At 38.4% G+C, this 26,301-nt stretch overlaps 5 protein-coding genes across 20 annotated transcripts; 1 reads left to right on the top strand and 4 right to left on the bottom strand.

Annotated features, from left to right (window-relative positions):
- The first annotated feature begins 693 nt into the window (after positions 1-693).
- On the top strand, positions 694-4,006 carry LOC141813752 (transcription factor PIF4-like). Its single transcript, XM_074701738.1, has 9 exons — positions 694-868; positions 1,501-1,619; positions 1,712-2,549; positions 2,649-2,747; positions 2,816-2,881; positions 3,049-3,118; positions 3,199-3,503; positions 3,584-3,710; positions 3,785-4,006. The coding sequence occupies exons 2-9, from the start codon at positions 1,528-1,530 to the stop codon at positions 3,787-3,789; spliced, it is 1,602 nt and encodes a 533-aa protein (XP_074557839.1). The 5' UTR covers positions 694-868; positions 1,501-1,527; the 3' UTR covers positions 3,790-4,006.
- Positions 4,007-5,508: 1,502 nt separating this feature from the next.
- Positions 5,509-10,191, bottom strand: LOC141836242 (uncharacterized). 12 transcript variants are annotated; one of them, XR_012602468.1, is made up of 6 exons: positions 10,008-10,191; positions 8,629-9,022; positions 8,408-8,489; positions 7,984-8,204; positions 6,749-6,821; positions 5,509-5,798 (listed from the first exon to the last, which is right to left on the bottom strand). XR_012602468.1 is itself a non-coding variant. In XM_074723717.1 (6 exons), the coding sequence occupies exons 3-6, from the start codon at positions 8,271-8,273 to the stop codon at positions 5,772-5,774; spliced, it is 345 nt and encodes a 114-aa protein (XP_074579818.1). In that variant the 5' UTR covers positions 8,274-8,489; positions 8,629-9,022; positions 10,008-10,191; the 3' UTR covers positions 5,509-5,771. The 12 variants fall into 12 exon arrangements, 1 of the variants encoding a protein (XP_074579818.1); XR_012602456.1 differs by having other exon boundaries at positions 6,749-8,065; positions 8,145-8,204; XR_012602450.1 differs by having other exon boundaries at positions 6,749-8,204; positions 8,629-8,781; positions 8,887-9,022.
- A 939-nt stretch (positions 10,192-11,130) lies between these two features.
- LOC141836802 (patatin-like protein 3) lies at positions 11,131-12,738 on the bottom strand. Its single transcript, XM_074724299.1, has 3 exons — positions 11,760-12,738; positions 11,573-11,635; positions 11,131-11,485 (listed from the first exon to the last, which is right to left on the bottom strand). Exons 1-3 carry the CDS (start codon positions 12,723-12,725, stop codon positions 11,168-11,170), a joined length of 1,347 nt encoding a protein of 448 aa, XP_074580400.1. The 5' UTR covers positions 12,726-12,738; the 3' UTR covers positions 11,131-11,167.
- Positions 12,739-15,141: 2,403 nt separating this feature from the next.
- On the bottom strand, positions 15,142-21,063 carry LOC141838632 (kxDL motif-containing protein LO9-177-like). 3 transcript variants are annotated; one of them, XR_012602655.1, is made up of 4 exons: positions 20,770-21,063; positions 19,683-19,848; positions 19,468-19,573; positions 15,142-15,155 (listed from the first exon to the last, which is right to left on the bottom strand). XR_012602655.1 is itself a non-coding variant. In XM_074726174.1 (4 exons), the coding sequence occupies exons 1-3, from the start codon at positions 20,904-20,906 to the stop codon at positions 19,471-19,473; spliced, it is 393 nt and encodes a 130-aa protein (XP_074582275.1). In that variant the 5' UTR covers positions 20,907-21,063; the 3' UTR covers positions 15,142-15,155; positions 19,468-19,470. The 3 variants fall into 3 exon arrangements, 2 of the variants coding, with proteins under 2 accessions (XP_074582275.1, XP_074582266.1); XM_074726174.1 differs by having other exon boundaries at positions 19,696-19,848; XM_074726165.1 differs by lacking the exon at positions 15,142-15,155 and having other exon boundaries at positions 19,440-19,573; positions 19,696-19,848.
- Positions 21,064-21,498: 435 nt separating this feature from the next.
- On the bottom strand, positions 21,499-25,668 carry LOC141838612 (protein ARV 2-like). 3 transcript variants are annotated; one of them, XM_074726141.1, is made up of 10 exons: positions 25,219-25,668; positions 25,053-25,140; positions 24,914-24,961; positions 24,413-24,499; positions 23,472-23,593; positions 23,306-23,384; positions 23,133-23,227; positions 22,712-22,778; positions 22,525-22,600; positions 21,499-21,791 (listed from the first exon to the last, which is right to left on the bottom strand). In XM_074726141.1, the coding sequence occupies exons 1-10, from the start codon at positions 25,263-25,265 to the stop codon at positions 21,682-21,684; spliced, it is 819 nt and encodes a 272-aa protein (XP_074582242.1). In that variant the 5' UTR covers positions 25,266-25,668; the 3' UTR covers positions 21,499-21,681. The 3 variants fall into 3 exon arrangements, with proteins under 3 accessions (XP_074582242.1, XP_074582249.1, XP_074582257.1); XM_074726148.1 differs by having other exon boundaries at positions 23,306-23,388; positions 23,472-23,517; XM_074726156.1 differs by lacking the exons at positions 23,306-23,384; positions 23,472-23,593.
- Positions 25,669-26,301: the final 633 nt, after the last annotated feature.

Raw genomic sequence — 26,301 nt, 5'->3', positions numbered from 1 at the left:
GGTAGGGAAAATTACAAAGTCTCTTGAAAGAATTTTTTTTTTTGATAATTCAGATATCCAGCTCTTCAAATCAGCTAATATTGAGGTGACCAACTTGATCCCACAGAAATTTTCCACCGGCCACCTCCTGTTAGAATAATATGGACATAGATGAGAGGATTCTGCAATTATCCTCAATTTAATGATTCGATCCAACAAGAGAGGTCAACTTTGTGCTGCTTCTGCACTCAGACTCTACCTTGCCCCAGTATGATTTTTTTCCCAATTTAGTATTTCTTTCTAAAATATATTTTTATAATTTCAACTGGAGTTTTTTTCTTGTTTGTTGAATTCAATGAGCTTTTTAATTAGCAATTCTTCATCCTTAAAAGACAATGGGCATGCCAGTTTAAGCATAACTTTGTATATATAGACACGAGTGATTAATCTACTCAAGTAACATGACTGAAATAATATATTAGATTCGATAGATTGAAACTATGCAAATTTTTATACTCGTGTGTTGAATTTGGGCGATGGGAGTTTGAGTTGAAGCGCTGCATTCAAGATACCAAGCAAGGACAAAAGTACATATATAGTCAGAGATTTTATAACAGAGAAGATAATACGTAAAAAAAAAAAAGCTGGTAGCATCATAAATGGCATATTGTGATTGATAACGATGTCATGCGTCCTCCTCTTTGTCAACTTCCGAATCCGGCTGTGGTTAAAATTTAACAGAGGAGGGTCAAATATGTGACACACACCTTCTTTCAGCTCCTCTTCCTCAATCCTCATGGCCCCAAGTGCGCAGAAAGAGCAAATTCTGTTCCATTCACAAGCATAATCCAGCCTTTAATTTAAAGCTTGGTGAAGAATCCATATCAAGGTTGGGTTCTTTCTCCTCCTTTGCCATGGTTGTTATTCTGATTTTTCTTCAAAAGCCTTTGTCCTTTTCTTTTTGCCTCTCCTGATAATTGTCGATTCCTCCCTAGTTTATAGATTTTGATCAGTCGAGCTGTCTCATGTGGCTTTGGCATGCCTTCTTAATTGGAAAAGAAAGATTAGAGTTGCTGCTTCTTCAACTTCCCCTTTTTTTTCTGTTATAAAATGTTGAAGTTTGACTTTTGATTGTATACTAGGTTTTCTTGATGTTGTCAATTCCTTCCTGTTGTCGTTCTAGTTCTAACTTGGGACACAAGCGGTTCTAGGATTGAATGTTCTCATTTCTTAATTCACAGTGCTATTAGATTTCACTGCAATCATTTGTTTTTGTTCCATGCTTTCTCTTGAGCAGAAATTTAGGATCTTTTGCTTCTCTCTGTGCTAATTGACAACTTTGGTTTCTCATACTTGTTGATTAATTTTATTTTTTGTGGTATGTTTTGGCCACTCAGGAGATCTGTGATTTCCCCCTTTTTGCCTGTTCGAGTTTAGGTTAAAGAAACTTGAGCTATGGCCTCTTTGGAACCCTAGCTATATTTTGGTGCTCTTCATTTATTTTAGTTGGTTGGTTTTCAGTTCAGTGGAGAAGTTAATAGGCAAGCAATGAATCAATATGTTCCTGATTGGACCATGGAAGATGACTCTGGTTGTCTGACAGATCTTCTTCCCATGTCGAGTCAAAAGAAACCAATGGGGTCAGACTCTACTCTCTCAATTCCCTACCCTAATTTTCAAATTCAGGTTTTAGTCCATGGATTTTCAATCTGATGTTTTTCCATTCTTGCAGGCCGGAGAATGAGCTTGTTGAGTTGCTGTGGAGAAATGGGCATGTGGTCATGCACAGCCAAACACACCGAAGAACCCCTGCCTACAGTGAATTCAAACAGCCTCAGAAACATGAGCAGTCCCTCGGCAACTCCTGCAACTTGATCCAAGAACCTGAACCTGCGTCGTGGTTCCAGTACCCCTTTGATGACCCGTTTGAAAAGGAATTCTGCTCCGAGTTCTTCCCTGAAATTGTGACGACTGTTGAAACTGATAAAATAAGTAAGGACTTGATTGAGGAGGAACACAGGTTCCTGAAATTCGGTTCCACCAATGACAGTAACAATGATTTTGCAGCATGTGATGCTAAGCAGACCACCCCTAGCTCTCAAGAACATGCCATGCCCCCTCCAAGGTCACATTGTTTGGGCTCTACACATCAGTCTTCTTGCTTAGATAACTCAATCCTTCCAAACTTTCCACAATTGTCGAAGATGAAGGCCGATATAGGATCCTCAAGCTGTCAACTGGGGCACAAAGGATCAGGAAGCAACTTGAAGGCAGGCGAGTCTTCGATGATGACGGTTGGATCAAGCAACTGCGGAAGCAATCAAGTCCAAGCCCAGACCGATCCAAGGAATACTTTAAGCAATGATAGAGCTGGCACTGTGGCAGGACTTAAAGAGGACACTGGAATGAGGTTGTTATCAGATAGACTTCAATCGAAGCCGCATGAGGCTGCTCTAACATCATCATCCGGTGGTTCTGGCTGTAGTTTTGGAAGAGCACAGAAAAACGTGAGTAACCAAAGCCACAAAAGGAAGGCAAGGGAGGTGGAAGATTCTGTGTGTCAAAGTGAGGTAACTTATTAATAAGGGAAATAGCTGCAATTCTTTTGATTGCTTTTTTTTTTATAGTTTAATGGAGTTGGATGTTGTTGAAGCTTGTAAAAATTGCAGGATGCTGAGTATGAATCAATCGAGGAAAAGAAACCAACTCAAAGACCGATGGCTAAACGTAGAAGTCGTGCTGCAGAAGTCCACAATCTCTCAGAGAGGGTAAGATGCTTTACTCGAGCATGTTGATTCATATTTATGTCCTTTTAAATCTTTGTTGAATTGTGTAGAGAAGAAGAGACAGGATTAATGAAAAAATGAAGGCCCTGCAGGAGCTTATACCTCATTGCAATAAGGTAAATATCCAGTTCTCCTCCATTCACCTTAGAGTTTCGAAGATGTATGCTTAGTATCAGCTAGTCTGAATTATCTTTTCCAGCATATCAAAAAGATTGGGACAAGATCATTGGTGTTTCCAATATATTTCATGACTTAGCTTCACCATTATAATTCATAATTTCAGACAGATAAAGCTTCGATGCTAGACGAAGCAATTGAATACCTAAAATCACTTCAACTGCAAGTTCAGGTTTGTAATTTGGCATCTTCTTGCATGCTTCGTTCCACATTATTACTTTCAATTTGTGCCAATCTTGTATTAACCATGATGGTGTGTGGATGGGGAGTGGCATGGCATCGATGATGTTTCCCAGAGTTCAACAATACATTTCAGGCATTGGAATGGGAATGGGAATGGGAATGGGTCACCCTCCCATGCCGACGCTTCCTACTGCAGTCCAATTGCCAAGAGTTCCATTAGTCAATCAAACAGTACACCCGGCTTCCAGTGCAAACCAGACCTCAATATTTCCCTCCCCAGCCTTGGGTGCAGTAAACTTTCCCAGCCAGATGCAGAATATTCATCTTCCTGAATCATATGCCAGATATCTTAGCATGCATATGATGCCACCACCTCAGGTTTGTAGCTTAACTAAATTTTGAAATTATCAGTCAGTGTGGCTATCGCTCAAAGATGAACCAATGTGTCTGTATTCCAGGCGGCGAACTATTGTACATATGGATCTCACTTGGTACAGCTGAACAAATCAGCAGCAGCACCTAATAGCAGTTCACCAGCCAGTGCTGGAGGAGCTCCTGGTGCAAGTATACGGAACAACAGATCTGGTAAGTTCGAAGCACTTCGCTCATATCAGTCTGTGATGAAAGATGATATCCATCTCGTAAAAATTTTCGAATAGGTTGATGGCCAAACTTCACATCAGGAGCCTGCTGAAATTGTGCTGGAAGCCGGAAGAAAGAAAGTTACTGATACCAAGTGTCTTCTGAAAGCAGCATTTGTTATGTACACCATGAAAGATGAGAAGTTCAAGTCTCTAGTTGAACTGGAAAACTCAAGAAAATATAATGACACTTGTTATTCTATTGTGTAGAAGATCTATGTCATACATATATTTTTTTTTACCATGAAATAATGATCGATCATCAGTCTAACTACTTGATTGCTGAAAAAATGCTAATGCAACCATGTCTCTGTGCATCTTCCTTCCCAAAATATCCTGTCCAACACAACTAAAACAGTGACATCTTCTCGCGATGTTGCCTATCATCAACTCATCCAAACTCAAGAAATCCAACAAGATAAAGGGGCAGAAAAAAGGAGAAAGCATGATGCTCATGAGATCGCGAAGTATGGAATTTGATGTGTATGCTTATCGTCCAGCTAAACCTATTGTTTTCACAAGGAATAGGATGACTTCAGGGACCACAAACTTTCTGGTGCATTTTTATCAAAGTACTCATTTATGTTGAGTGGTGAGTTCCACCAGCAGTCTGAAGATGCCCTGGTTCTCATGTTCATGAGATAATAGTGGCACAAGCTGCCTCTTTCTGGGGCATCTCTACTCCCACCCACCCATGCCAGAGACAGAATTATACTGGCTTGGAGCCACTAAGGAGAGGGGCGTACATTACGTCTTTAAGAATGTTATCATCATCTCTGTGAAACCATTTCCTAGGATCAACATGGAACAGGTGTGATCTTGCCTCTTTTTCTTTTCCTTATGAGAAGCTGGATGGATCTGTCTGCTGTCCAGTGACCAACTTGCAGGAATGGAAAAAGCAGATGAAATCAGTATCTGCATTATTGGAACAGCACATTCAATATTTTGCATTATCAGTGCAATCTCACACCATTGGCACTGATGTGAAATTGTTTGATGTCAACAAGTATGGGGAGATGATTGAGAGAATGTTTTGGAGGTCCCACTGGGAATCGCCACCGTCGTATACTTTAATCTAAATCAGTGCATCCAATCCACAAATGAGGCAGTGGCCAGCTCCTTTTCCTCTTGTTTTCATTCTCTTTTACTTAGACGTTGCAAGCTTGCAGATGCCTCTTCCCTGGATAAAATTTGCCCAACGTTCAATGTTTTGGCCACATCCCTTGAATTCAATGCTCCAGTTGGCCCTCAGATTCTCCTTTCGTTTCTTCTTCATCCTTTCTTCACGTCTCCTGTAGCTGTCTGTAGCTTTAGTCATCTGCATGCAACGGAGCTTAAAATATAATTATAACGACGCGGCAAACCTTCGTTGCCTCAGCCTTTTACTTAATCCTATGATTAGATTCTTCTGGGATTAAAATAACACAGGTGATATATATATATAGTAGTGCATGCATGATCAGCTCGCATTATCTTATTAAACCTGCAGTGATTAAAGTCGCTGTCAGTCGACATCCCTGAAGATTGGAATTAGATCCAATGCTTCAACAGATTTAGGAGTTCGGTGAGTACAATCTCCATTAGTGGTTCGTCTTTCTTGCAATCAGAGCCGACATAAAGGGGCCACATTCCATTACCCGTTCTATCCTGTCTCGGAGATGATTAACTATCACCTCTATCCTCGCATATAAAATAAGCAGATTCGACGCATGATCATGACAGGCAAATTTTTAAAAGGTGTATAACTTGCATTTCAAATTGAAGTCGGTTACAGAAGGAATTATCGCCATCTACTGCATATGAAAATTCATTGCGTTTAATGTTTCAAAAAAAGGGAATATAAAATCATCTGTTGGATCTCAGAAGTCAGGCCGAGGCAGATCTTGAGCTGCTCTGGGACTTGAGATTGTGCACCTCTTGCACAGACAAATTGGAAATCATTCTCTGTGTTGTGGCTTCCCGAGCAGAGTGGAGCAAGGTGTCATGCATGGCGTCGCAGAGCTGGTCATGAGTGGCTTATGGACCAAAGTGCCTGGAACAATTAATTGAATCATAAAATAGTCTTTCAGTAATCGCAATGAGGAGGTAATTTTGCAAGCTTGGAACAATACTCTTTACTGAAAATATGGATATATTATTGCAGAACATGCATGCCAACAAAAAGTATAACACTTTTTATTTTATTATTTTTTTTTAAATGACTTTTTTCAGCTAATTGCTCTCCCATATTTTAGCATCTCCAATGCTACAAATGTGGATGGTCCCCCTGGCAAATCATAGTGCAAGATAAAAAGTTGAAAGTCAATGTCACTCTAAAACAACAAAAAATATATATATCAAAGGTCAAAAGTAATATAATTCAGAAGTATGTTGTATTCTGACCAGGCAATAACAGAGTTTAATCTTGCAAGATTGGAACAAAAACTATTTGTTTCATTTTTTTAATCGGATTAAAGCTTTGTCAAGTTATGCCATGGATCTAAATCAGAGATGAGGCAAGCCAACGATGGCCCAGAACACTATGTTGCATTGATTCATTCCAATAGTGACAATTGCATGCCATCCCGTGCTTAATCATGAAGCATCAGATAACACCCGCACCCCTGAAGCACCAAAGCTAATTGTAGTTTATGTTTAGCACCATTCATTCATACGACAACAATTTATTTCATAAAATTACTAAATGAGCTTAAGCTATTAAATAAAATGGACTTTTTATTTCTCCTCTCAAATTGAGGGAGAAAAAGATATTTATACGCATTCTTCGCTCAAATGAACAGAACTGTATAAAGATATGGTATACATTATATATCTAAAATTTTGCTAAGTTAAAGAGTAGATTAAGAATCTTTTTTGACCTAAAAAAATTATAGATTGTGACATTTGAATCTGAAAATTGGTAGATTGTGACCTAATACAGTAGAACAGGCATGCATGGGCCCTAGAGAAGCTCTAAATTAAGAGAGAAGCATGAGTTAAAACCTGAGAGAAGTTGCTTGGATTTTGGTTGGCAGATTCCCTGTTGAGCTGAGCTTGTCCAAATGGATTTCCGTCTCTGAAAGCCAGGGCCATAACATATTCACTTGGAACTATCAGAAAAGGAGATTAGACGGATAAAAATGCAGTGGAAAAAAACAAGAAGATGACAATGGAGTAGCAGAGTAGGTAAATAACTAACTAAATAGATGAGAGGCGTCATAACAAGTGGATGCCCATCCAGGGCAGACGTTGGGATTTGAGAAAAATGGAGTTAACTGAATTAATTCAGCAGAAAACAGATTGGTATACATGTAACTAATTAAAAGTTACCACAAAATAATATATGGCAGGATCCCTGCAGCGTTAATGAAAGAGAGAGCAGGGTAAAATGGAAATTAATGGGACGGTAGATCATAAAGGTAAAGTGATACAAATCACCCAAACCTTGATAAAATAAAATAAAATGGTAACCAAAAGCGAAGACTGTAATTTTCCCCATTAGCTATTCATAGATGCATGCAGCTGGAAAATTAATGAGCAGAAGATATAAAATTTTAATATGCTTGGCCATTTGGATAATATAAAATAAAAGAAAGGTTTCTTTGGTGGGTTACAGTGAAATTCAACATTCATGCATGTGTCTGCATCAGAACTAAAAGACATTGTTATTTTATGTTTGTTATTGGGACTATTTTTTATAAGCTACAACATGAATACTAGGAAAGAAACATACAGAAAACATACAGATAGATCATATGTACATAGGATAATAGAACCTTTTTTTAATAGAATTAATCATTGGTATAAAATATGAAGCTTGAATAGCATTTGATTATAAACGAATTGATGGGGGCAGTTGGTTAATAGAACGACGCTTAAAGTGATTGAAGCTTTTCTTCTTCTTTTTTTTCTCAGTTTGCTAGTACATTGAGGGACATGAAAAATAGTCAATTCTACAATACACTGTGACAACGTGAGATGTAGAAACTCATTTTATTGTATCTACTATTGTCTCTAATAAGAAAATTACGTGGTACTCATAATCCATGCAAACTCCTTTTTGTAAAAAAATAAATAAATTGAAACTCATTTGCAAAACATCAACTGTAAATAAACAATACTCAAATAAGCAGCATTCCAATAAAACCAACAAATGCAGAGTTGAATAGAATTCAGTAGCATTTCCTCTAACCTCTTTTTTTTTAAAACATATTTTATATATTTACGTTTCATCTTACCCACAAATGGACTGATAGCAATCCAGCTTGGTAACAGATGGTGGTTACCCTCACATGCTGCTTTAATGGTATATATTGGAAGCTGCAACTTTGAATTCCATCAGTAACTTGATGAAGCATACAGGTAGCAGCATTGTATTCCAGACCAGCAAAATCCACACCTTGATTGTTGATGAATCAACAACAAAATTGCTTGTAGAATAAAATAATAGTAGCAGTTCCTGCAGAACATGATCCAACCATTTATTGCAGTCAAAGTTTACAACTTTGCCATTTTCATCGACTGACATTGTTCTCAACAACCAGACAAGTTTTGGGCTTGAGATGGAAACTAATACAAGAGTATACTATGTAATGATAAAAACAATACTTCAATATAGTAACTTGGTTAACATCGAGAGACTTGGAGGAGGGAAGAACATACAGCTCAATTTCATGGTGGCGCAGATGCAGTTTAATTGTCTCTATCAATATACAGCTGGAAATTGAAGTCTCATATTATCCATCTGTTTCATATATCAAAGGAAAATAAGAGAAAGCTTGGACATAAAACCAACCGAAAATATTTTTTAGTGACAGAACACCATGACAAAGTATAAGTGGGAAAATTTATTGGAAAATTCACAAATTTTAAGACTATCGTACTTTATTTAAATTTCTTGAGAAGAGCAAATGGCCTTTGAGTCTACAATCAAGCTCCAACGGTACAACTACAGACCACAACTAATGTAAACAATTCACCAACGTAGAAGATGAGACAGGAAAATGGCCTTAATTAACTTTTGGACCCAAGCATTGCTGCATGTGTACGAGAGCAATATAGAATCACTAAGGAAACTAGATATGCACACAACCAAACAAGAGCTGGATAAGAAAATGACAGAAATCGTGATGAAAAATTACAATCAATTCTTTAGGAACTAAAAAAACTCAGTAATGCATCTTGCAGCAACTAATCCTACACGAATATCTGATGGAAAATATTAACCATAGTTGTGCAGGAACACGTGTAACTATTTCACCAACAACTTCAAGATATCTGAAACAATAGAGCATTCAAAAATATTAAGAAAATAAATAACTGAAATGAAACATTAATACCTAGGAGATAGAAGCAAATGTACACTAAATAACATGCAACATTTATTGGTAATGAATACAGCTTCATTAACACAAAGTTTACATAAAAACAAAGTAGAGATGCCAAGATAAATTAGTTATTTGACAATGATTAGCGGAAAAAAAGAATGACACGAGAAACTCAGTCAATGCAAACCTAAGTAGACAACCACAATATGAGCCAATTACAATCACTCATCAGGACTCTGTTGTCCCACTAGAACCCTCCAAGATCTTGGATACTACATCTAACCTTGACATCACTATTGCTACATGAATGATACTCACAAGGATATCACCTGATAGAAGAAATGACAACATGGCACTGCAATTATACATGGAAACTAGTCATCTTCCTTTAAGAAAAATTATTGGCGGAAGCAAATGGTTGTTTACTATTGAAAAATTTCCCGATGTTCTAGTGACAAATTTAAAGCTCGATGGATGGCAAAAAGGTATGCACCTATACATGATGCAAATAAAAATCTTATTTTCCTAATTGTATAATGTACTTAATCCTCAAAATCTTAAAGAAAATAGCTTTGAGAATATGTCTATATCCAAAAGTGTCTAAGATGGAAAAAAAAAGTAAGGGTTCATAAATTAGTCTTTATAAACCTAAGAATACTCGACTGCTATTTCATGATTGACGTCCAAAACTAATTTTTCTTTTTCTCTTAGCTAATTAAGACAGTTCATCCTCCAGACTTGCGTTGAATTGACTTATGCATGGTTACTTACTTCGAGACAACCCAGCAACTCGAGAAATTCTCACAGAACCTGATCAACCCGATAGGTTATGATGAAATATAACAATTTCCTAGACAATTATGTTCAAAAGGCAAAATTGAGTTAAACCCTAAACATTAGAATGAATTGACAGTTCAAACAATAGCACCTGATACCTGCCTGCATCCCCTTTAGCAAGTTGAGACACAATATTCTGCCAACCCCAATTTGTGCATCTCTAGCCCCTCTTTACCACTCTTTGATGTCCCTTTTTTTCATCATAGTATTCATCAATGGCGTGCTGCTCACAGGCCAGGGCTCGACGCGACGCCGACGCGGCGGAGGCATCGGAGAGCAAAACCTCGCACGAACAGAAAGCTCAGCAGTTAGAATAGGATCGCCTATCGCACACCATACACCAGACATCCACCAAGCGGGTCGAAATAGATCCGAAATTACGAAAGATCCAATCCGATACGATATGGTTGGGCCGGACTTGTGCTGCAGCCCACAGTGAAATTGAGGCCCAAATCTCCCCGTCGCTTAATAAACTCACGAATAGCAAATATATGCTCGATTTGATTTAATTAATTAGACCACTTAAAATTCTTGAAAATTATTAAAATTTTGACGCCGCATTGTGTTTGGAAATTTTACTCTTCTAAATTTTTGCCTGACCTTGTTATTTGAACTGTGTTTTGCCCAAAGACAAGAAACATAATCATTAATGTCCATGGCTAACTACAAGTAGGAAGAATTATTAACAAAATTAATCATGATCGTAATAGTGATTACGTCCTCTCCTGCATGAAAGTCTCGGAGCGGACAAAAGACGATCGAGAGAGAAGGCTCACGCGCAGAGGCGTAGCTTTTCGCAACTGACAACCGCGCCACGCCCTCCCTGGTCGGCGAAGTTGGGTCCCACCTCCTGTCCACTCGTGCCGCCAATTGCGGAGGAGGGGCCCACGACGAGGGCAAAGATCTCGCAACTTTCCGAACCAGCATCTCCTTCCTCTTGTGGCTGAGTCGAAGATACTGAATTATCTGGAAGAGAATATATAGTTTGTTGACTGAAATTTTTTTCCGCTCAAAATAGTTTTTGAAGAAAAAAATCGTTTTTTTCTCTCTTTCTATTTTTTAAATTATCACGTTGCGGCTAGAGTTTTGAGAAAATAAAGAGCAAAAAGTGGATGATAAAAAAGAGGTTCAGAATGATCCAACTAAGGGATGTACACAGTGATTCACGTTCACCGATGACACAGCCTTCGTCTCTTATTTTTTTTCTAAAAGATCTATGCGTTTTTTTTTCTCTTTTTCCATTTTTTTGGGAATAAAATTAACAAGATATGGACGTCCTCGCCGGTGCTACCTCACTGGTGGCGGCGACGCCGGCGGTGGAGGAAGTCCTCGGCGTCGCCACCTGCTTCAGTACTACGTTGGGAATTTGGCTGTTGCCCCTCCTTTGGTCTTCCTTGACCAGCTCCCCGGCGAACCAGTCGAGCTTCTCGGCGTTGGTTTGGTCCGAGATTTTCTTCCCCTGAAACAATAACGATTCCACGTTCTTCTGCGACAATTGTTTCTCCAGCAAGCTCAGCAATTTGCTGCTGTCTCTCGTTTTTGGAATATCCTGGTCACATAATTCGAATCCATTGCCCTGAGAAAGATTTAAATTAATTTGATAATTATATTGCATTTCATAATTCGTGATATTATTAAAAGCGTTAATTAGTTTAACTTTTACTTGAATCCTCACGTAATTGTCAGCCCTGTTTTGCCCGAATGACATCGCGATTGCTTGGTCCACCTGACAAAATGCGATTTAAAATTATTTTTTGGAATTTTAACGGTCGAATTATGCCCCTCCGCCAATTGAGGGGCTTTAAATATTTGGTTAATAGACTGATTTATACGAAGGAAGTTGTCCGTACCACGTCGGCAACGCCTTCGCCGGCAATCCTGAGGAGTTCCGCCTGCGACGGAACCGGCCTCCTCCTTCGCGGATCCATTTCTTTTCCGATGCTGCCGGCGGTGGTGCTACTGAGGGAGAGCACCATGAGGTCCTTCATCCCGTCGGCGAAAGGGAACTCGCATTTGTTGTTGAGTACGTGGCTAATGGCCGCGGCCGCGGGGTTGCTCATCGTGACGCCGCCGCCAACGGCGGCGATCCGAGTCCTCCCGTCCGCAGACCGCATTTCCACCGGCGCCGTCCCCGCGGCGCACGTGGCGGCGCAGACCTGCCGCAGAGGGAAATCGTACGCGTCCTCCTCCACCGCGTCCGCCCGCGAGAAGAGGAACGGCGCCCCCGTCGCCAGGTCGAAGCACGGCACCAGAAGCGGCTTCACGGTGTCCCGCAGCGTCGCGTCGCCTAGAACCTTCCGGAGCACCCTAGCGGCTCCGCGCCGCGTCCACCACGCGAGCGGGCCGCGCCGCGCTTCCGCGAACGACGACCGGCCGCTCTTCGCGAGGAGGAGCCCCAGCGCGTCGGCGGCGGAGAGCAGGGAGCGCCCGTCGGGGCCGCGGGCGAAGAGCATGGCCGCGAGAACTCCTCCGGCGCCGGAGCCGGCGGCGACGTCGAAGAAGTCAGCGACTCGCGCGGAGGGGTCGCCGGAGAGGCGGCGGAGGGAGGACTCGAGGCGTGTGAGGGAGGCGGCAGCAAGGAGTGCATCGGCGGGGCGTCCTCCGCCGTCGACGGAAAGGATTCGGACCCGGCCTTCGGAGGCTCCAGCAGGCAGCCGAGGGCGAAGGCCGCCGTCGCGGAAGGTGGCGGAGGAGAGGAGGAGATTAGGGGGATCATCATAACCGAAGAGAAACTTGCTCTCGAGGATGGAGAAAATCTCGTAGCTGAGCTTATCGAGGTCCATGGCCGGCTCAACCGCAGGCGACGGCGACGCCATTGCTGCCCTGTGGAACGAGTCTGACCCGGAACCGCTTGATTTGGGGCCTCTCGAGTGAGTGGATGGTGGGCGGTGTACACCCTCGGGCTTAAATAAAGGGAGGGATTTTTTTGTCTCGATTGATCAACGGCCGAGATTCAGCAGAGTGAGAGCGAGGTGGCTCCATCTGCCGACAGGGCTGATCGCTCAGCGGGGAGCTGCCGCGCACGTGCGGCGTGCGATAATGCCATTTGATAGTCTATTTATATTTTGTTGGGTTTTTTTTTTCAATATTAAAAAAATATTATCCTAAAACTGTGATTAATATTAAAGAATTAATATCTCAATACAGGTTACGAACCACACAGTAGTTTGACTAGGAAGACAACAAAGATAGCTCATTGCTGGAAGTCATTAATTATACTTAATTCAATGCTAATCAAGAGCACAGGAAGGTTAAAATATTGCTTTCTAATTAACAAATGAAAGGTTCATGATGAGACTATTTGAGTGCTCGGAAAATGTGCAAAAGTTTGTCTTCAAAAATAAAAAATGAAAAAAATGATATTATTTACTGGTTTGCAGCCCTACATCAACAACCACCTTTATTCTCCTTTACATAAAACATAATAATTTATCTGCTGGCAGCATTCATTGATTAATTTATTTCGACAAGGACAATAATATTATTATGGCTTCTTTTTAAACTTCATCGTTCCACTATTCAGTAATTTTTTGTTCTTTTTCAGCAATTTATATATCCTAGAAGAGAAGAAAGATGATCGATATAATCTATTTATTTTTCTATAAAATAGTTGATTTGAGGGACTGATATATCGATCGGTCAGTTGAAGATATTAGGATATTGCGACGCACCTCTCTTTGGATTTCAGAAGTCTTTTTCTTTCCAACTATGAAGCTTCTGTGGATTGTTCACGTCAAGATAGTACATCATCGGCCAGCCGTCTACGTCTGCAGAATCTAACGTCCAACGAGGGAGGCAATTAATGAATCTTAATTATGCCAATTATTCTCTGCCATTAGGTTGACACATATGCTGAGTTGTCAGTGAGGGCCACGCAGGCTATTAGGAACACATGAATATATGCATGCCATTGCATTCCTGGTTGTACTCTTAATTGCATATACGTACGTACGTGCATGCATGCCTTTAAGTCTTCAAAGAATCCATGCACGTAGTAGTTACTGCGACTGCAGCAGTATTAACTTGCTTCGTCCTCCCATCATGTATCTATTTTACTCATAAATCTATTTTAAAATTCATGCAGAAATTAAACTCCCCGAGTTCTACACCCAAATGCAGCCAGAATTACATTATTGTGTTTGTTCTTATCTTGTACTGTTTGACCGGTTTGTTTTTTCTATACATCATGAAAAGAAATTTCAACAAGTGATGCTTGGAAAGATTAATTTTGTTTGGGATTTAGTAGTTATATATATAAATATCCAATCAGTTCTGTCGTCGTATGCCAGACATGCATTTGATGGTGTCGTGTTGGAGGCCATCCGGACTGTTTCGTCGGCCTTCAACAGTGACTTTGCATGATTACAGCTACTCCATGTCGGGAAGTCTGATGCAGAGTATCCAAAGACAAGTAGTGGTAAAGATCCATTTGTACTGTTTACTATGACCGCGAAGTTGTGGGGTTTTAACCTTTGCCCCAATTTGCCACAAGCAGTGAAGTCTTTTAGGGTTTTGTTGTTGATGGATCGCTTTTGAAGCATCATCTACTAGAAAGGCGATGGACAGGTTTACTATCAGTCCCCGAGATATTGCTGTCTCTTCCAAATCTTTCCTCAGTGTCTTCATGTGCCCCACCTCCTCACTCTCAAGTAAGTGTTGCCTCCCTCCGTCAGACTGAGAGAGGCTATGCGAAAAAAAAGGAACACTAGAGGAGTTAGATTTGCAGTTAGGATAAGCATATGCATAAATGAATTAAAGATTTTGGAGATTCAGACTCCAGAATAGTAGGGGAAATAAGAAAAGCTGAATAACTTCTATATTTTCAATAGCTTTAAAAATCACAAAAATCGTGCACAATCCAAAACCTTAGTTAGATTCCAAATCTTGACTTGTTTGCCAAAATGGAAAACAAGGTTAAGCTTCACACCCCTTTTAATGTCCCAAATTGGTAAATAAAAGACTGCATCTAGTACTTGTATTATTATAGAGATCCTTGATCCACTCGGCGTTTGCCTACATTTAATAGTCTCTCATGCATACTGAACGATCAACATCATGTAGCTAATGCAAAATTATAGGGATGCCTTAATACAATAACAGAATTGTTGCAGCGAACAAAGTAACAGCAATTAAAGCCTCAAAGATATCTAAGATAAGCTAGATAGTAGATGAAGTAGCCAATGATTACAGAAGAATTTAGCTACATACGCACCAAAGCACAATGAGACATCCAGCAGTCTGCGACTCTGTTACCACCGTAAATAATGGAGCATTATCAAATTTAGCACATGCATTATAATAGGATGAACAATAGACATGGTGCATCAAAATATTAAGCACTATAGTTATTAACTACGAGTGACAAAGCCTCGGAATATTACAGAGGTAACTACTGTAATATAGCTTTTTCAGTTATCTTCTTATGGTCTCAAATTAAGCGCACAAGGAATAAAAGAAAATCAATGAATTTTGACTTAGTAATTGTAGTATCTTTAATTTGTTAGTAGTTTAATACGTAGCTTTTGATTTGGTAAATTTTATTGTGAGATTTCTCTCCTGTGTGAGACTCTTTTCTCGGTGTGAAGATAATTTATCCCCTTTGCTTCATCAATTTTATTTCAATAGGTATTATGGACTGTAGTATGTATCCAACTGAACAATGAGAGAGGTGCAAACAATGTATGGTGATCCATCTTCCCTAAACGTAGCCAGAATAAGAAGGAAAACTAAAATTTTAAGTTCAATAATCAGTTGCAATCAACTTTTGTCAGGTATACGATGTTTTATGTCATGAAATCATTTATCACCAAAATACACAAATCAGCATGAACAAAGTAGAAGTCAAGTTTTATGTTTAATGTTAGATTGCAGACCTCCCAAAGCCAGTGCATTTGATGATAGAACATGTAGGTCAATAATGTAAAGAACAGAAGCCAGGAATCCCCAGACCTGCACAGATGATCAGAATAAGTAAGAAATACAAATGCAACTTGTATAACAAAAATCTTTCGAGGTATCGTTTACTAGGCAAGTTCAGAGCAGCAGAACTGTACTAACCAACATTGCAATCAAATACAACCTGAAGTAAGTTGAGATAAGAACTGCCAGCAGGATTTGTCTGTGGCTGAAGAGAAGAATAACATTTTTGAGTACATGCAAATATTCATGAATGTAAAGGCAGAAACAGATAAATGATTTCACATCTGAATATTGGGATTATAGGAACAAGGAAATCCCATAAGAATGGATTGCCAAAGGCATAAACAGATAAATGATTTCACATTTGAATATTGGGATTATAAGAACAAGAAGATCCAATAAGAATAGATTACCAAACAATAATATGACTAATATAAATGCAGTTATATTATATAGGAAATAAATGCAAACAAACTAATAAACCACAATACAACTTGGAAGGAAAGGGTAAAGGAAAATTGTTAATATAAGCATTGATTAATAAAAACCAACAAGACTGTGTTAAATGATAACTTAAGCAGAAACCTAGTTCCCATAAAAAGAACAGACATAAATATCAAATTTCCCAATATAACATTCAATAATACCTGCAACCAAAACAATGACAGAATTGGTGAAAATTTACATTAACAACTGAATTTATCACCTTTCCCCATGTCAAAATTGACCTCATAATGTGTGTGGATGAATCAAACCAAGCTTCACTGCTCTTTAAGAGATAATACCTGCCTTTTATTGTCAAGGTCTTTGGTAGAGAAGAATACATTTGTATACTGTATATCAGTATCTATTAAAAATAGCTGAATGGATACACACATCTAGAATAAAATAAAGTAAGCTTGACTTCCATACAACTTCCTGTAAATGGTATGCCAATTAAATTTTGTAAACACAGCCATATAAGTAATTCAATCACTAGTTCAACAGCTTGTCTTAGCAAAACTATCAACATGAAGCATAAAAATAATTACATTAAACATAATGAAAATTGGTGCTTCAATAGTTTCAAGAAACTTGGATAGATGACTCCAATATTTGTACTGGAAGAAAGGTGTCAAGCCCATGAAACCATGCGCACTCTAGTCTATGATGGATGTACAGGAAATAAAAGGTTTGCTTTGTACAATAAAATATACCCTATAAATCGATACAGATTCCATGTTTTTCAACATCTATATGTTCCTTTTGAAGCCAAGTGAAAGTCATTTACAAATGATATCATATTATCAAGAAGCAAGGTTATGGAAAATGAAGTCTCACCATTGGCATTCGTCAGTCACGGGTTTTGTTAGATCTACAGTAAAAAAATACAACTACAGGAATGGACAGGTAGTTCACTAGCAAAAAGAGGATACAAACACAATGATATTCAATAGATAAGTGTTTGAACTCAGCAAATTACATACAGCCAAATGTTAACTATAAACCTTCTGGTTCTACTTTCTAGGGCAAAAGGTTGTTGGGTAAACCTACAATAACCACGAGCATAAAAAAATTAAATAAACTATAAAAACTTAGTTGAAGATGGTATTTGATCATTAAATTGTTTTTTTTTGTACATGCATTTGTCTAGAAAAAAAAATGTTAGATGATGACACTGGGAGGATGTGATGAAACTAATTAAAGATGCAGCATACATGCTGCTCTGTAAGAAGTATAGAGCAGTACATGATGGAAATTTATCCAATTCAAACAAACAAACAAAAAAAAAAGATTTACCTTATTATCACCACCTAAGTTCAGTATGTTAAACAGCAAATGCCAATAGGCTTTCCTCTTATGAAGGATCAAATATATCAGAATTGTCTACATTAAAAGGCTACAGTTACAAACCAGAATGCAACAGTAATATCCTACAACGGCATCATCTCAAAAACCCAAAGTATCTATAAGACTTTCTAACAGTCATTATTTGGATGTACCAAATTTGGTGTAGCATGGACAACATAACAAATCTAACAAATATCGATGGAATGATTTTATGGTGTGCAATCCCAATCTTCTTCAAATGAGAGAGATAAAATAGAATATAAGAGAAATCAAAACAAAAAAGAAGACTTGCTGCTTGGCAATAATGTGGATCGGCAAGACAATGAGATAATAAGGGGGAACAGGGAAAGCATCTAAGTTCACACAGGTTCTTAAAAGGCAAAACTTCGAACAGTTTGTTAGCATGATGCTAATTAGAAGTAGATATCCGCCTACCATAAATTCGCACTCGATGTAGGGATCACCAACGGCCCTGCAGTATTCCTGCGAGAAAGAAAGAAAAAAGGAAAGACAAGGTCAAGGGAAGGAAGGATTTCCAGGAAGCAGGCGGCTACGATCCTATCATTCGCTTCGCTTACGCATTTCATCAAACGGATGTTGCCGGTCGAGTATTGGACGTAAAGCGACGGCATCTCCCGCGCGCAGTTCAGGCATCGGAGGAGCCGACGGTGCTCGGAACCCTCACTGGACTTATCTCTGACTGCGCTCATGCTGGAAGCTGACGACCAATCGGTTGGCTGCCCGTTGGATGTCTGGTGGAGTAATTCGTGAGTGTGGACAAGCGGAGGCGATCGAGTCGCCGGCTATCGTCGAAGGGCGACGAGGTTCTGGAGCAGAGAAGGTTCCTCATCCGCTGCTGCCGAGGAGCACCAGGCGGCGACGGTGACCTGAAGGGATATGTGGGCCCGGTCAGATCGAAGTTTGATTGGGAAAAATTGTTCAGGACATTTTTCATTTTTTTACCCTATCTATACTTTTAAAAAAATAAAATACACCTCATAAATTTTAAATTCATTAGAATATCTTTAAACTGCAGATGGGTATTTATTGAATTTTCTATGCTTCTTCAATCGGACCTTTTTGCAATTTTGGTTGGATTACGCATAAGACGAAGCTTGAATCCTAGAAGAGAGAACTATCTGTTTTTATCTATTTTTGGATCTATCTTTGTGATGGAAGTAGAACTAGAAGAAAGATTGCTCTTGCTGCATTTCTAAAAATCAATTATTAACACATCCGCATTGGTTTGAACGTTAATATACATTCATATTCATTTTAACATTAACACTCATTCATATTTATTGTTATTTTTTTAAATAAAATTTGCTCATTGGTTATAAATATCAATTGGATGCTCCAAGTTATAGGCCTAGATGTTTAGCAACTTATCACTTAGACTCGGTAAGAGAGAAAGGAATGGCTTCTATTTTTCTTTCCCAACTACTGAAAATAGTGAAAATAATTTATACTCACTCTATCGGCTTTTTTCTCCTGTATTTACTTTTCTCCTTCAATGTTTCCCTCACTTGTGAGAAACAAACCCTTTCTCATCAAAGAATGGATCGTCTAATTGTACTAGGATCGACCAAAATGATTAAGCTAAAGTGTTGAAATGCAATAATCAAATATTATCCACATAAATATACAACTAAATCATATCCAAGTAACTAGTACTTATATTCAGAGGTAAATTTGGCAATAAAAATATTTCTTATAAAATTATATCCTAATATTGCAAAAAAAATACAAGGTTTCTTGATCATTTAACTTTGCTAGGCCTCCAAACAAAGAAATATTCCATAAAAATACCTTTCAAAGAGGCGTTTCGAGGTCAAGCCTTTGATCAATCATTTTTGAAGATGAATCATTGGGAAAGGCATCAGGATGCGCAGCCTTCAGCTTTGCCTTGATCTTCCTGCAAGCAAACCAGAATAGGCAAAAACAATGGCCGTTCATATTCTAGTAGTAATTGGGAACAGTCACGCAACTTTTAATTGATGAATTCAAGACAGGGATGGAAGCACCTCAGAGGCACACCTGAGCTTCATGAAGATGTGGTCAAGATCAGATTTCATGGACTTCAATCGCCGAACATTTCTTGTTAAGTCACCAGATACCTCGGTATAGCTTTGTTCTGAGAACTCATTGAAGTGTGAAAGGACTGCATTACTGTTCTGCAATCTCCCCAATCTGCAACAAGAAGTAAAAGCAGTAAGGGACAATGTCAATTGGAACATAGCTCTTAGTAAATGGGCATGAAAGACCCATGAAAAATGTCTATAACATGGAGCACTTGTATAAAAAAAAAAATTGACGAGTGTATTGATTTTTTTCTTAAGAGAATGTTTAGCTAAAGAAAAATGCATTCCATGCTATTACACAGAAAAAAAAATACACGTCTATAAACAGCACAGAAGTGAATTAAATCATAATTTACCAAAAAAAAAAAAAAAGGAGGTGAAAGAAAGGTCTCGCACCACGAGATGGAGGATCAATTTATGCAGAATAGGGAAGGGGTTCTTCTTGTATTAGGACATTAATATTTTAAAACAAATAGGAAATGTTACAAAAAAAAAACCATACTGAATTTTAACAGTGAATACATAGTGGATATATGATATGAGGGAGAATGTTCCTCCAACATTCTCCAGAATCTGATCTCTAGTTTCTAATTATATTTTTAAATTATCATCCAAAAATATGTTCCATCATCATCAGTATGTTTACCAGTTACCACAAGAGCAACACGATTTGCATCATAAGCACCAAGCAAGGTAAAAAAAATGTAATAAATCTGTTCTACAGGTACCAAATTAAAGAGATTTAACAATAAAAACGATGCCAGATTAGATTCAATTAAAATTCTAGGTATATCTTGCAATCAATAAGGAGCAAAATTCATGAAAATCAGGCGCTGATATTCCTAACTTCTCACAATACTCGTGAGATTGGGAGCAATAAATCCCATGCTATGCAATTAGTCTAAGAGATGATACATGTTTTGTAGCGTTCATGTCGAATGAGGCATATTGAAGAAAATGACAGGACACTGACTTAGAGATTGCATATTAACAGCAAAATAGAGATAGCATTATCAAGGCGAGGAATTACATGGAATGCTGAAGCTTCTTGATAGACTCAACCTCTTCGGCGTTTATTAGGGTTCCGAACTGGCGAGAGACCTCTTCTGACGCCGCTCTGCTGCACTCTCTCTCCTCCAACTCTGTTACCCCTCCCCTCGCCGCCATATTTATTTTACCCTAATGAAAATACCGGTTTTCCTCGCCTCAAGGGATTCAACAAAGTAATCTCCGATCAAGGACACACTTCTCCAACAGACGGCCGTTCACCCCTCGTTGATTTGGTGCAAAGATCGCATCTTCTCAGGCGACACAATCAGGCAAAACCGCCTTCGCTGCTGCAGCCTCGCCGTCCACAAAACCACAGGGAGAGCGAGAGAGAGAAGGGGAAATAGAACAGTCGCGCAGACAAGTCGACCATTGAAAGCTCGAAAAACCTCTTTTGTGCGAATATTAATCGTGAAATTTAATAGCTGCCGGTTCATACAGCATCACTGCCGCACATTTGTGTATCAGAACCATCTCAACCGTACATTTGAAGCAAAAGATTTTTAAAAAGTTCTATAACTCCAGGAAAACAAATTTTAAAAAAGTAGCATTTTAATTGAAATTAATTAAATGATTAAGAAAAGCTGAATGACTTATATATTTCAATAGCTTTAAAAATCACAAAAAATCGTGCACAATCCAAAATCTTAGTAAGCTTCCAAATCTTGACTTTGCCAAAAAGGAAAACAAGCTTATGCTTTATACCACTGCATCTAGTACTTGTATTTACTGTAGAGATCCTGGATCCACTAAGCGTTTGCCTACATTTAATAGTCTCTCATGCATACTGAACAATCAACATCATGTAGCTAATGCAAAATTATAGGGAGGCCTTAATACAATAACAGAATTGTTGCAGCGAACAAAGTAACAGCAATTAAAGCCTCAAAGATATCTAAGATGAGCCAGATAGTAGATGAAATAGCCAATGATTACTGAAGAATTTAGCTACATGCGCACCAAAGCACACTATGAGACATCCAGCAGTCTGCGACTCTGTTACCACTGTACATAATGGAGCGTCATCAAATTTAGCACAAGCAGTATAATAGGATGAACAATAGCCATATGGTGCATCAAAATATTAAGAACTATAGTTATTAACTACGAGCCACAAAGCCTTGGAAATTATAGAACATATGAGAGATTATGTTATGAAATATTACAGAGGTAACTACTGTAATATAGCTTTTCAGTTATCTTCTTATGGTCTCGAATTAATTGCACAAGGAATAAAAGAAAATCAATGAATTTGATTTTGATTTGAATTTTGACTTAGTAATATAGTATCTTTAATTTGTTAGTAGTTAAATACATAGCTTTTGATTTGGTAAATTTTATTGTGAGATTTCTCTCGTGTGTGAGATTCTTTTCTTGGTGCGAAGATAATTTATCCCCTTTGCTTCATCAATTTATTTCAATTTTCCATGTCATTTTAGGTTTGATTTGATACTGTATCACAAGGATGCACTAGGAATCCAACGTGATAAGTATTATGGAGTGTAATATGTATCCAACAGAACAATGAGAGAGGTGCAATCAATGTATGGTGATACATCTTACCTAAACGTAGCCTGAACAAGAAGGAAATCTAAAATTTTAAGTTCAATAATAAGTTGCAATCAACTTTTGTCAGGTATATGATGTTTTATGTCATGAAATCATTTATCACCAAAATACACAAATCAGCATGAACAAAGTAGAAGTCAAGTTTTATGTTTAATGTTAGATTGCAGACCTCCCAAAGCCAGTGCATTTGATGATAGAACAAGTAGGTCAATAATGTAAAGAACAGAAGATGGGAATTCCCAGACCTGCACAGATCATCAGAATAGGTAAGAAATAAAAAATGCAACTCATATCATAAAAATATCTTACTACGTATAGTTTACTAGGCAAGTTCAGAGCAGCAGAGCTGTACTAACCAACATTGCAATCAAATACAACCTGAAGTAAGTTGAGATAAGAACTGCCAGCAGGATTTGTCTGTAGCTGAAGAGAAGAAGAACATTTTTTAGTACATGCAAATATTCATGAATGCAAAGGCATAAACAGATAAATGATTTCACATCTGAATATCTGAATTATAGGAACAAGGAAATTCCATAAGAATGGATTGCCAAAGGCATAAACAGATAAATGATTTCACATTTGAATATTGGGATTATAAGAACAAGAAAATCCAATAAGAATGGATTAACAAAAAACAGCATGACAATATGACTAATATAAATGCAGTTATATTATATAGGAAATAAATGCAAACAAACTAATAAACCACAATACAACTTGGAAGGAAAGGGTAAAGGAAATTGTTAATATAAGCATTGATTAATAAAAACCAACCTGACTGTGTTAAATGATAACTTAAGCAGAAACCTAGTTCCCAGAAAAAGAACAGACATAAATATCAAATTTCCCAATATAACATTCAATAATACCTGCAACCAAAACAATGACAGAATGGGTGAAAATTTACACTAACAACTGAAATTATTTGCTACAACTGAATTTATCACCTTTCCACATGTCAAAATTGACCTCATAATCTGTGTGGATGAATCAAAACAAACTTCACTACTCTTTAAGAGATAATACCTGCCTTTTATTGTCAAGGTCTTTGGTAGAGAAGAATATATTTGTATACTGTATATCAGTATCTATTAAAAATAGCTGAATGGATACACACATCTAGAATAAAATAAAGTAAGCTTGACTTCCATACAACTTCCTGTAAATGGTAAGCCAATTAAATTTTGTAAGCACGCCCATATAAGTAATTCAATCACTAGTTCAACAGCTTTTTCCTGCATTCCACCTGTCTTATCAAAACTATCAACATGAAGAATAAAAATAATTACATTAAACATAATGAAAATTGATGCTTCAATAGTTTCAAAAAACTTGGATAGATGACTCCAATATTTGTACTGGAAGAAAGGTGCCAAACCCATGAAACCATGCCTATGATGGATGTACAGGAAGAAAAAGGTCTGTTTTTTTTTCCTTTGTACAATAAATTATACTTGGAAGTTGAAACCTATAAATTGATACAGATTCCATGTTTTTCAACATCTATATGTTCCTTTTGAAGCCAAGTGAAAGTCATTTACAAATGATATACTTTATTAATATTATCAAGAAACAAGGTTATGGAAAATGAAGCTTCACCATTGGCATTCGTCAGTTAGATCTACAGTAAAAAAATATACAACTACAGGAATGGATATGTAGTTCACTAACAAAAAGAGGATACAAACACAATGACATTCGGTAGACAAGTGTTTGAACTCAGCAAATTACATACAGCCAAATGTTAACTATAAACCATCTGGTTCTACTTTCTAGGGCAAAAGGTCGATGAATAAACCTACAATAACAACGAGCATAAAAAAATTAAATAAACTAAATAAATTATAAAAAGTTTGTTGAAGATGGTATTTGATCATTAAATTGTTTTTTTTGTGCATGCATTTTTCTAGAAAATAATGTTAGATGATGACACTGGGAGGATGTGATCAAACTAATTAAAGATGCAGCATACATGCTGCTCTGTAAGAAGTATAGAGCAGTAAATGATGGAAATTTATCCAATTCAAACAAACAAACAAAAAAAAAAGATTTACCTTATCATCACCACCTAAGTTCAGTACGTTAAACAGCAAATGCCGATAGGCTTTCCTCTTATGAAGGATCAAATCTATCAGAATTATCTACATAAAAAAGTTACAGTTACAAACCAGAATGCAGCCGTAATAATCTACAAAGTTGTCATATCAAAAACCCAGAGTATTTATGAGACTTTCTAACAGTCATTATTGGGATGTACCAAGTTTGGTATAGCATGGACAACATAACAAATCTAACAAATATCGATTGAATAATTTTATGGTGTGCAACCCCATCTTCTTCAAATGAGAGAGATAATATAAGAGAAATCACAAACAAAAAAGAAGACTTGCTGCTTGGCAATAATGTGGAATCCATCTAAGTTCACACAAACATCTCCGGCGTGATCCGATTAGCAAGACAATGAGATAATAAAGGGGAACAGGGAAAGCATCTAAAAAGCAAAACTTCGAACAGTTTGTTAGCATGATGCTAATTAGAATTAGATATCCGCCTACCATAAATTCGCACTCGATGTAGGGATCAGCAACAGCCCTGCAGTATTCCTGCGAGAAAGAAAGAAAAAAGGAAAGACAAGGTCAAGGGAAGGATTTCCAGCAAGCGGGCGGCTACGATCCTATCATACGCTTCGCTTACGCATTTCATCAAACGGATGTTGCCGGGCGAGTATTGGACGTAGAGCGACGGCATCTCCCGCGCGCAGTTCACGCAACGGAGGAAATGCCTGCAACCAAAACAATGACTTAGAGATTGCATATTAACAGAAAAATAGAGAGACTATTATCAAGGCGAGCGGAATTACATGGAATGCTGAAGCTTCTTGCTAGACTCAACCTCTTCGGCGTTCATTAGGGTTCCGAACTGGCGAGAGACCTCTTCTGACGCCGCTCTGGTGCACTCTCTCTCCTCCAACTCCGCTTCCCCTCCCCTCGCCGCCGTATTTATTTTGCCCTAATGAAAATACCGGTTTTCCTCGCCTCGAGGGATTCAACAAAGTAATCTCAGATCAAGGACTAAGACTTGTCCAACAGACGGCCGTTCACCCCTCGTTGATTTGGTGCAAAGATCGCATCTTCTCAGGCGACACAATCAGGCAAAACCGCCTTCGCAGATGCAGCCTCGCCGTCCACAAACCCACAGGGAGAGCGAGAGAGGGAACGGGGAATAGAACAAAAACCTCGCCGTCCACGCGACCTCAATAGCAAAAAGGATGCGCCATTGCGATTAACCTTTTCGACATGAACCAAAAGGAGTCGCGCATTGAAAGCTCGAACAACTAGAACTAGGCTCGATTCTCAAACCTCTTCTGTCCGGATATTAATCGTGAAATTTAATAACCGCGAGTTCATACAGCATCACTGCCGCACGTTTGTGTATCCGAAACATCTCAACCGTACAATGGTGGATGGCGGCTCATGATGAGCGGTAACTAAATAACGATGGCTAGTCCTAGTCGAACTGTTGTTGAAGCAACAGATTTATAACAAATTCGATACCTCCAGGATTTTTTTAAAAAATAAGAAGCTTTTTAATCGAAATTAACTAAATGTCTAACGTAATTTTTATATTTTATTTAAAATTTTGTAGAACATTTATGGGTGGTATGATCCAGCCCGCAAGGAATCGTCTCAAGTGGGGACACATAAGATAGAAAGAGGACGCGTTGGACAAAAGGAGAGAGACTTGATCCTAGGCTAACTGAACCCTGGGTTGATTGAGCTCCATCGATCCGACTCACTCCACTCACTCAAGATCCCTATTCAGTCACTCGCCACTCATTCATCTACTTAGACTCAGTCCTGATCCATCCTACTTCAGACTCTCACGGGCACAGATATACCTAACTTTCAGTTCAGCTTTCTTGTCTTGTTCGAACCAAGTATCA

This window comes from Curcuma longa, chromosome 1, assembly GCF_044706935.1.
Source record: "Curcuma longa cultivar G26 ecotype Majalengka, Jawa Barat chromosome 1, ITB_CL_G26_1.1, whole genome shotgun sequence".
NCBI classification, from domain to species: Eukaryota; Viridiplantae; Streptophyta; class Magnoliopsida; order Zingiberales; family Zingiberaceae; genus Curcuma; species Curcuma longa.
This window is presented reverse-complemented; position numbering and strand designations above follow the sequence as displayed.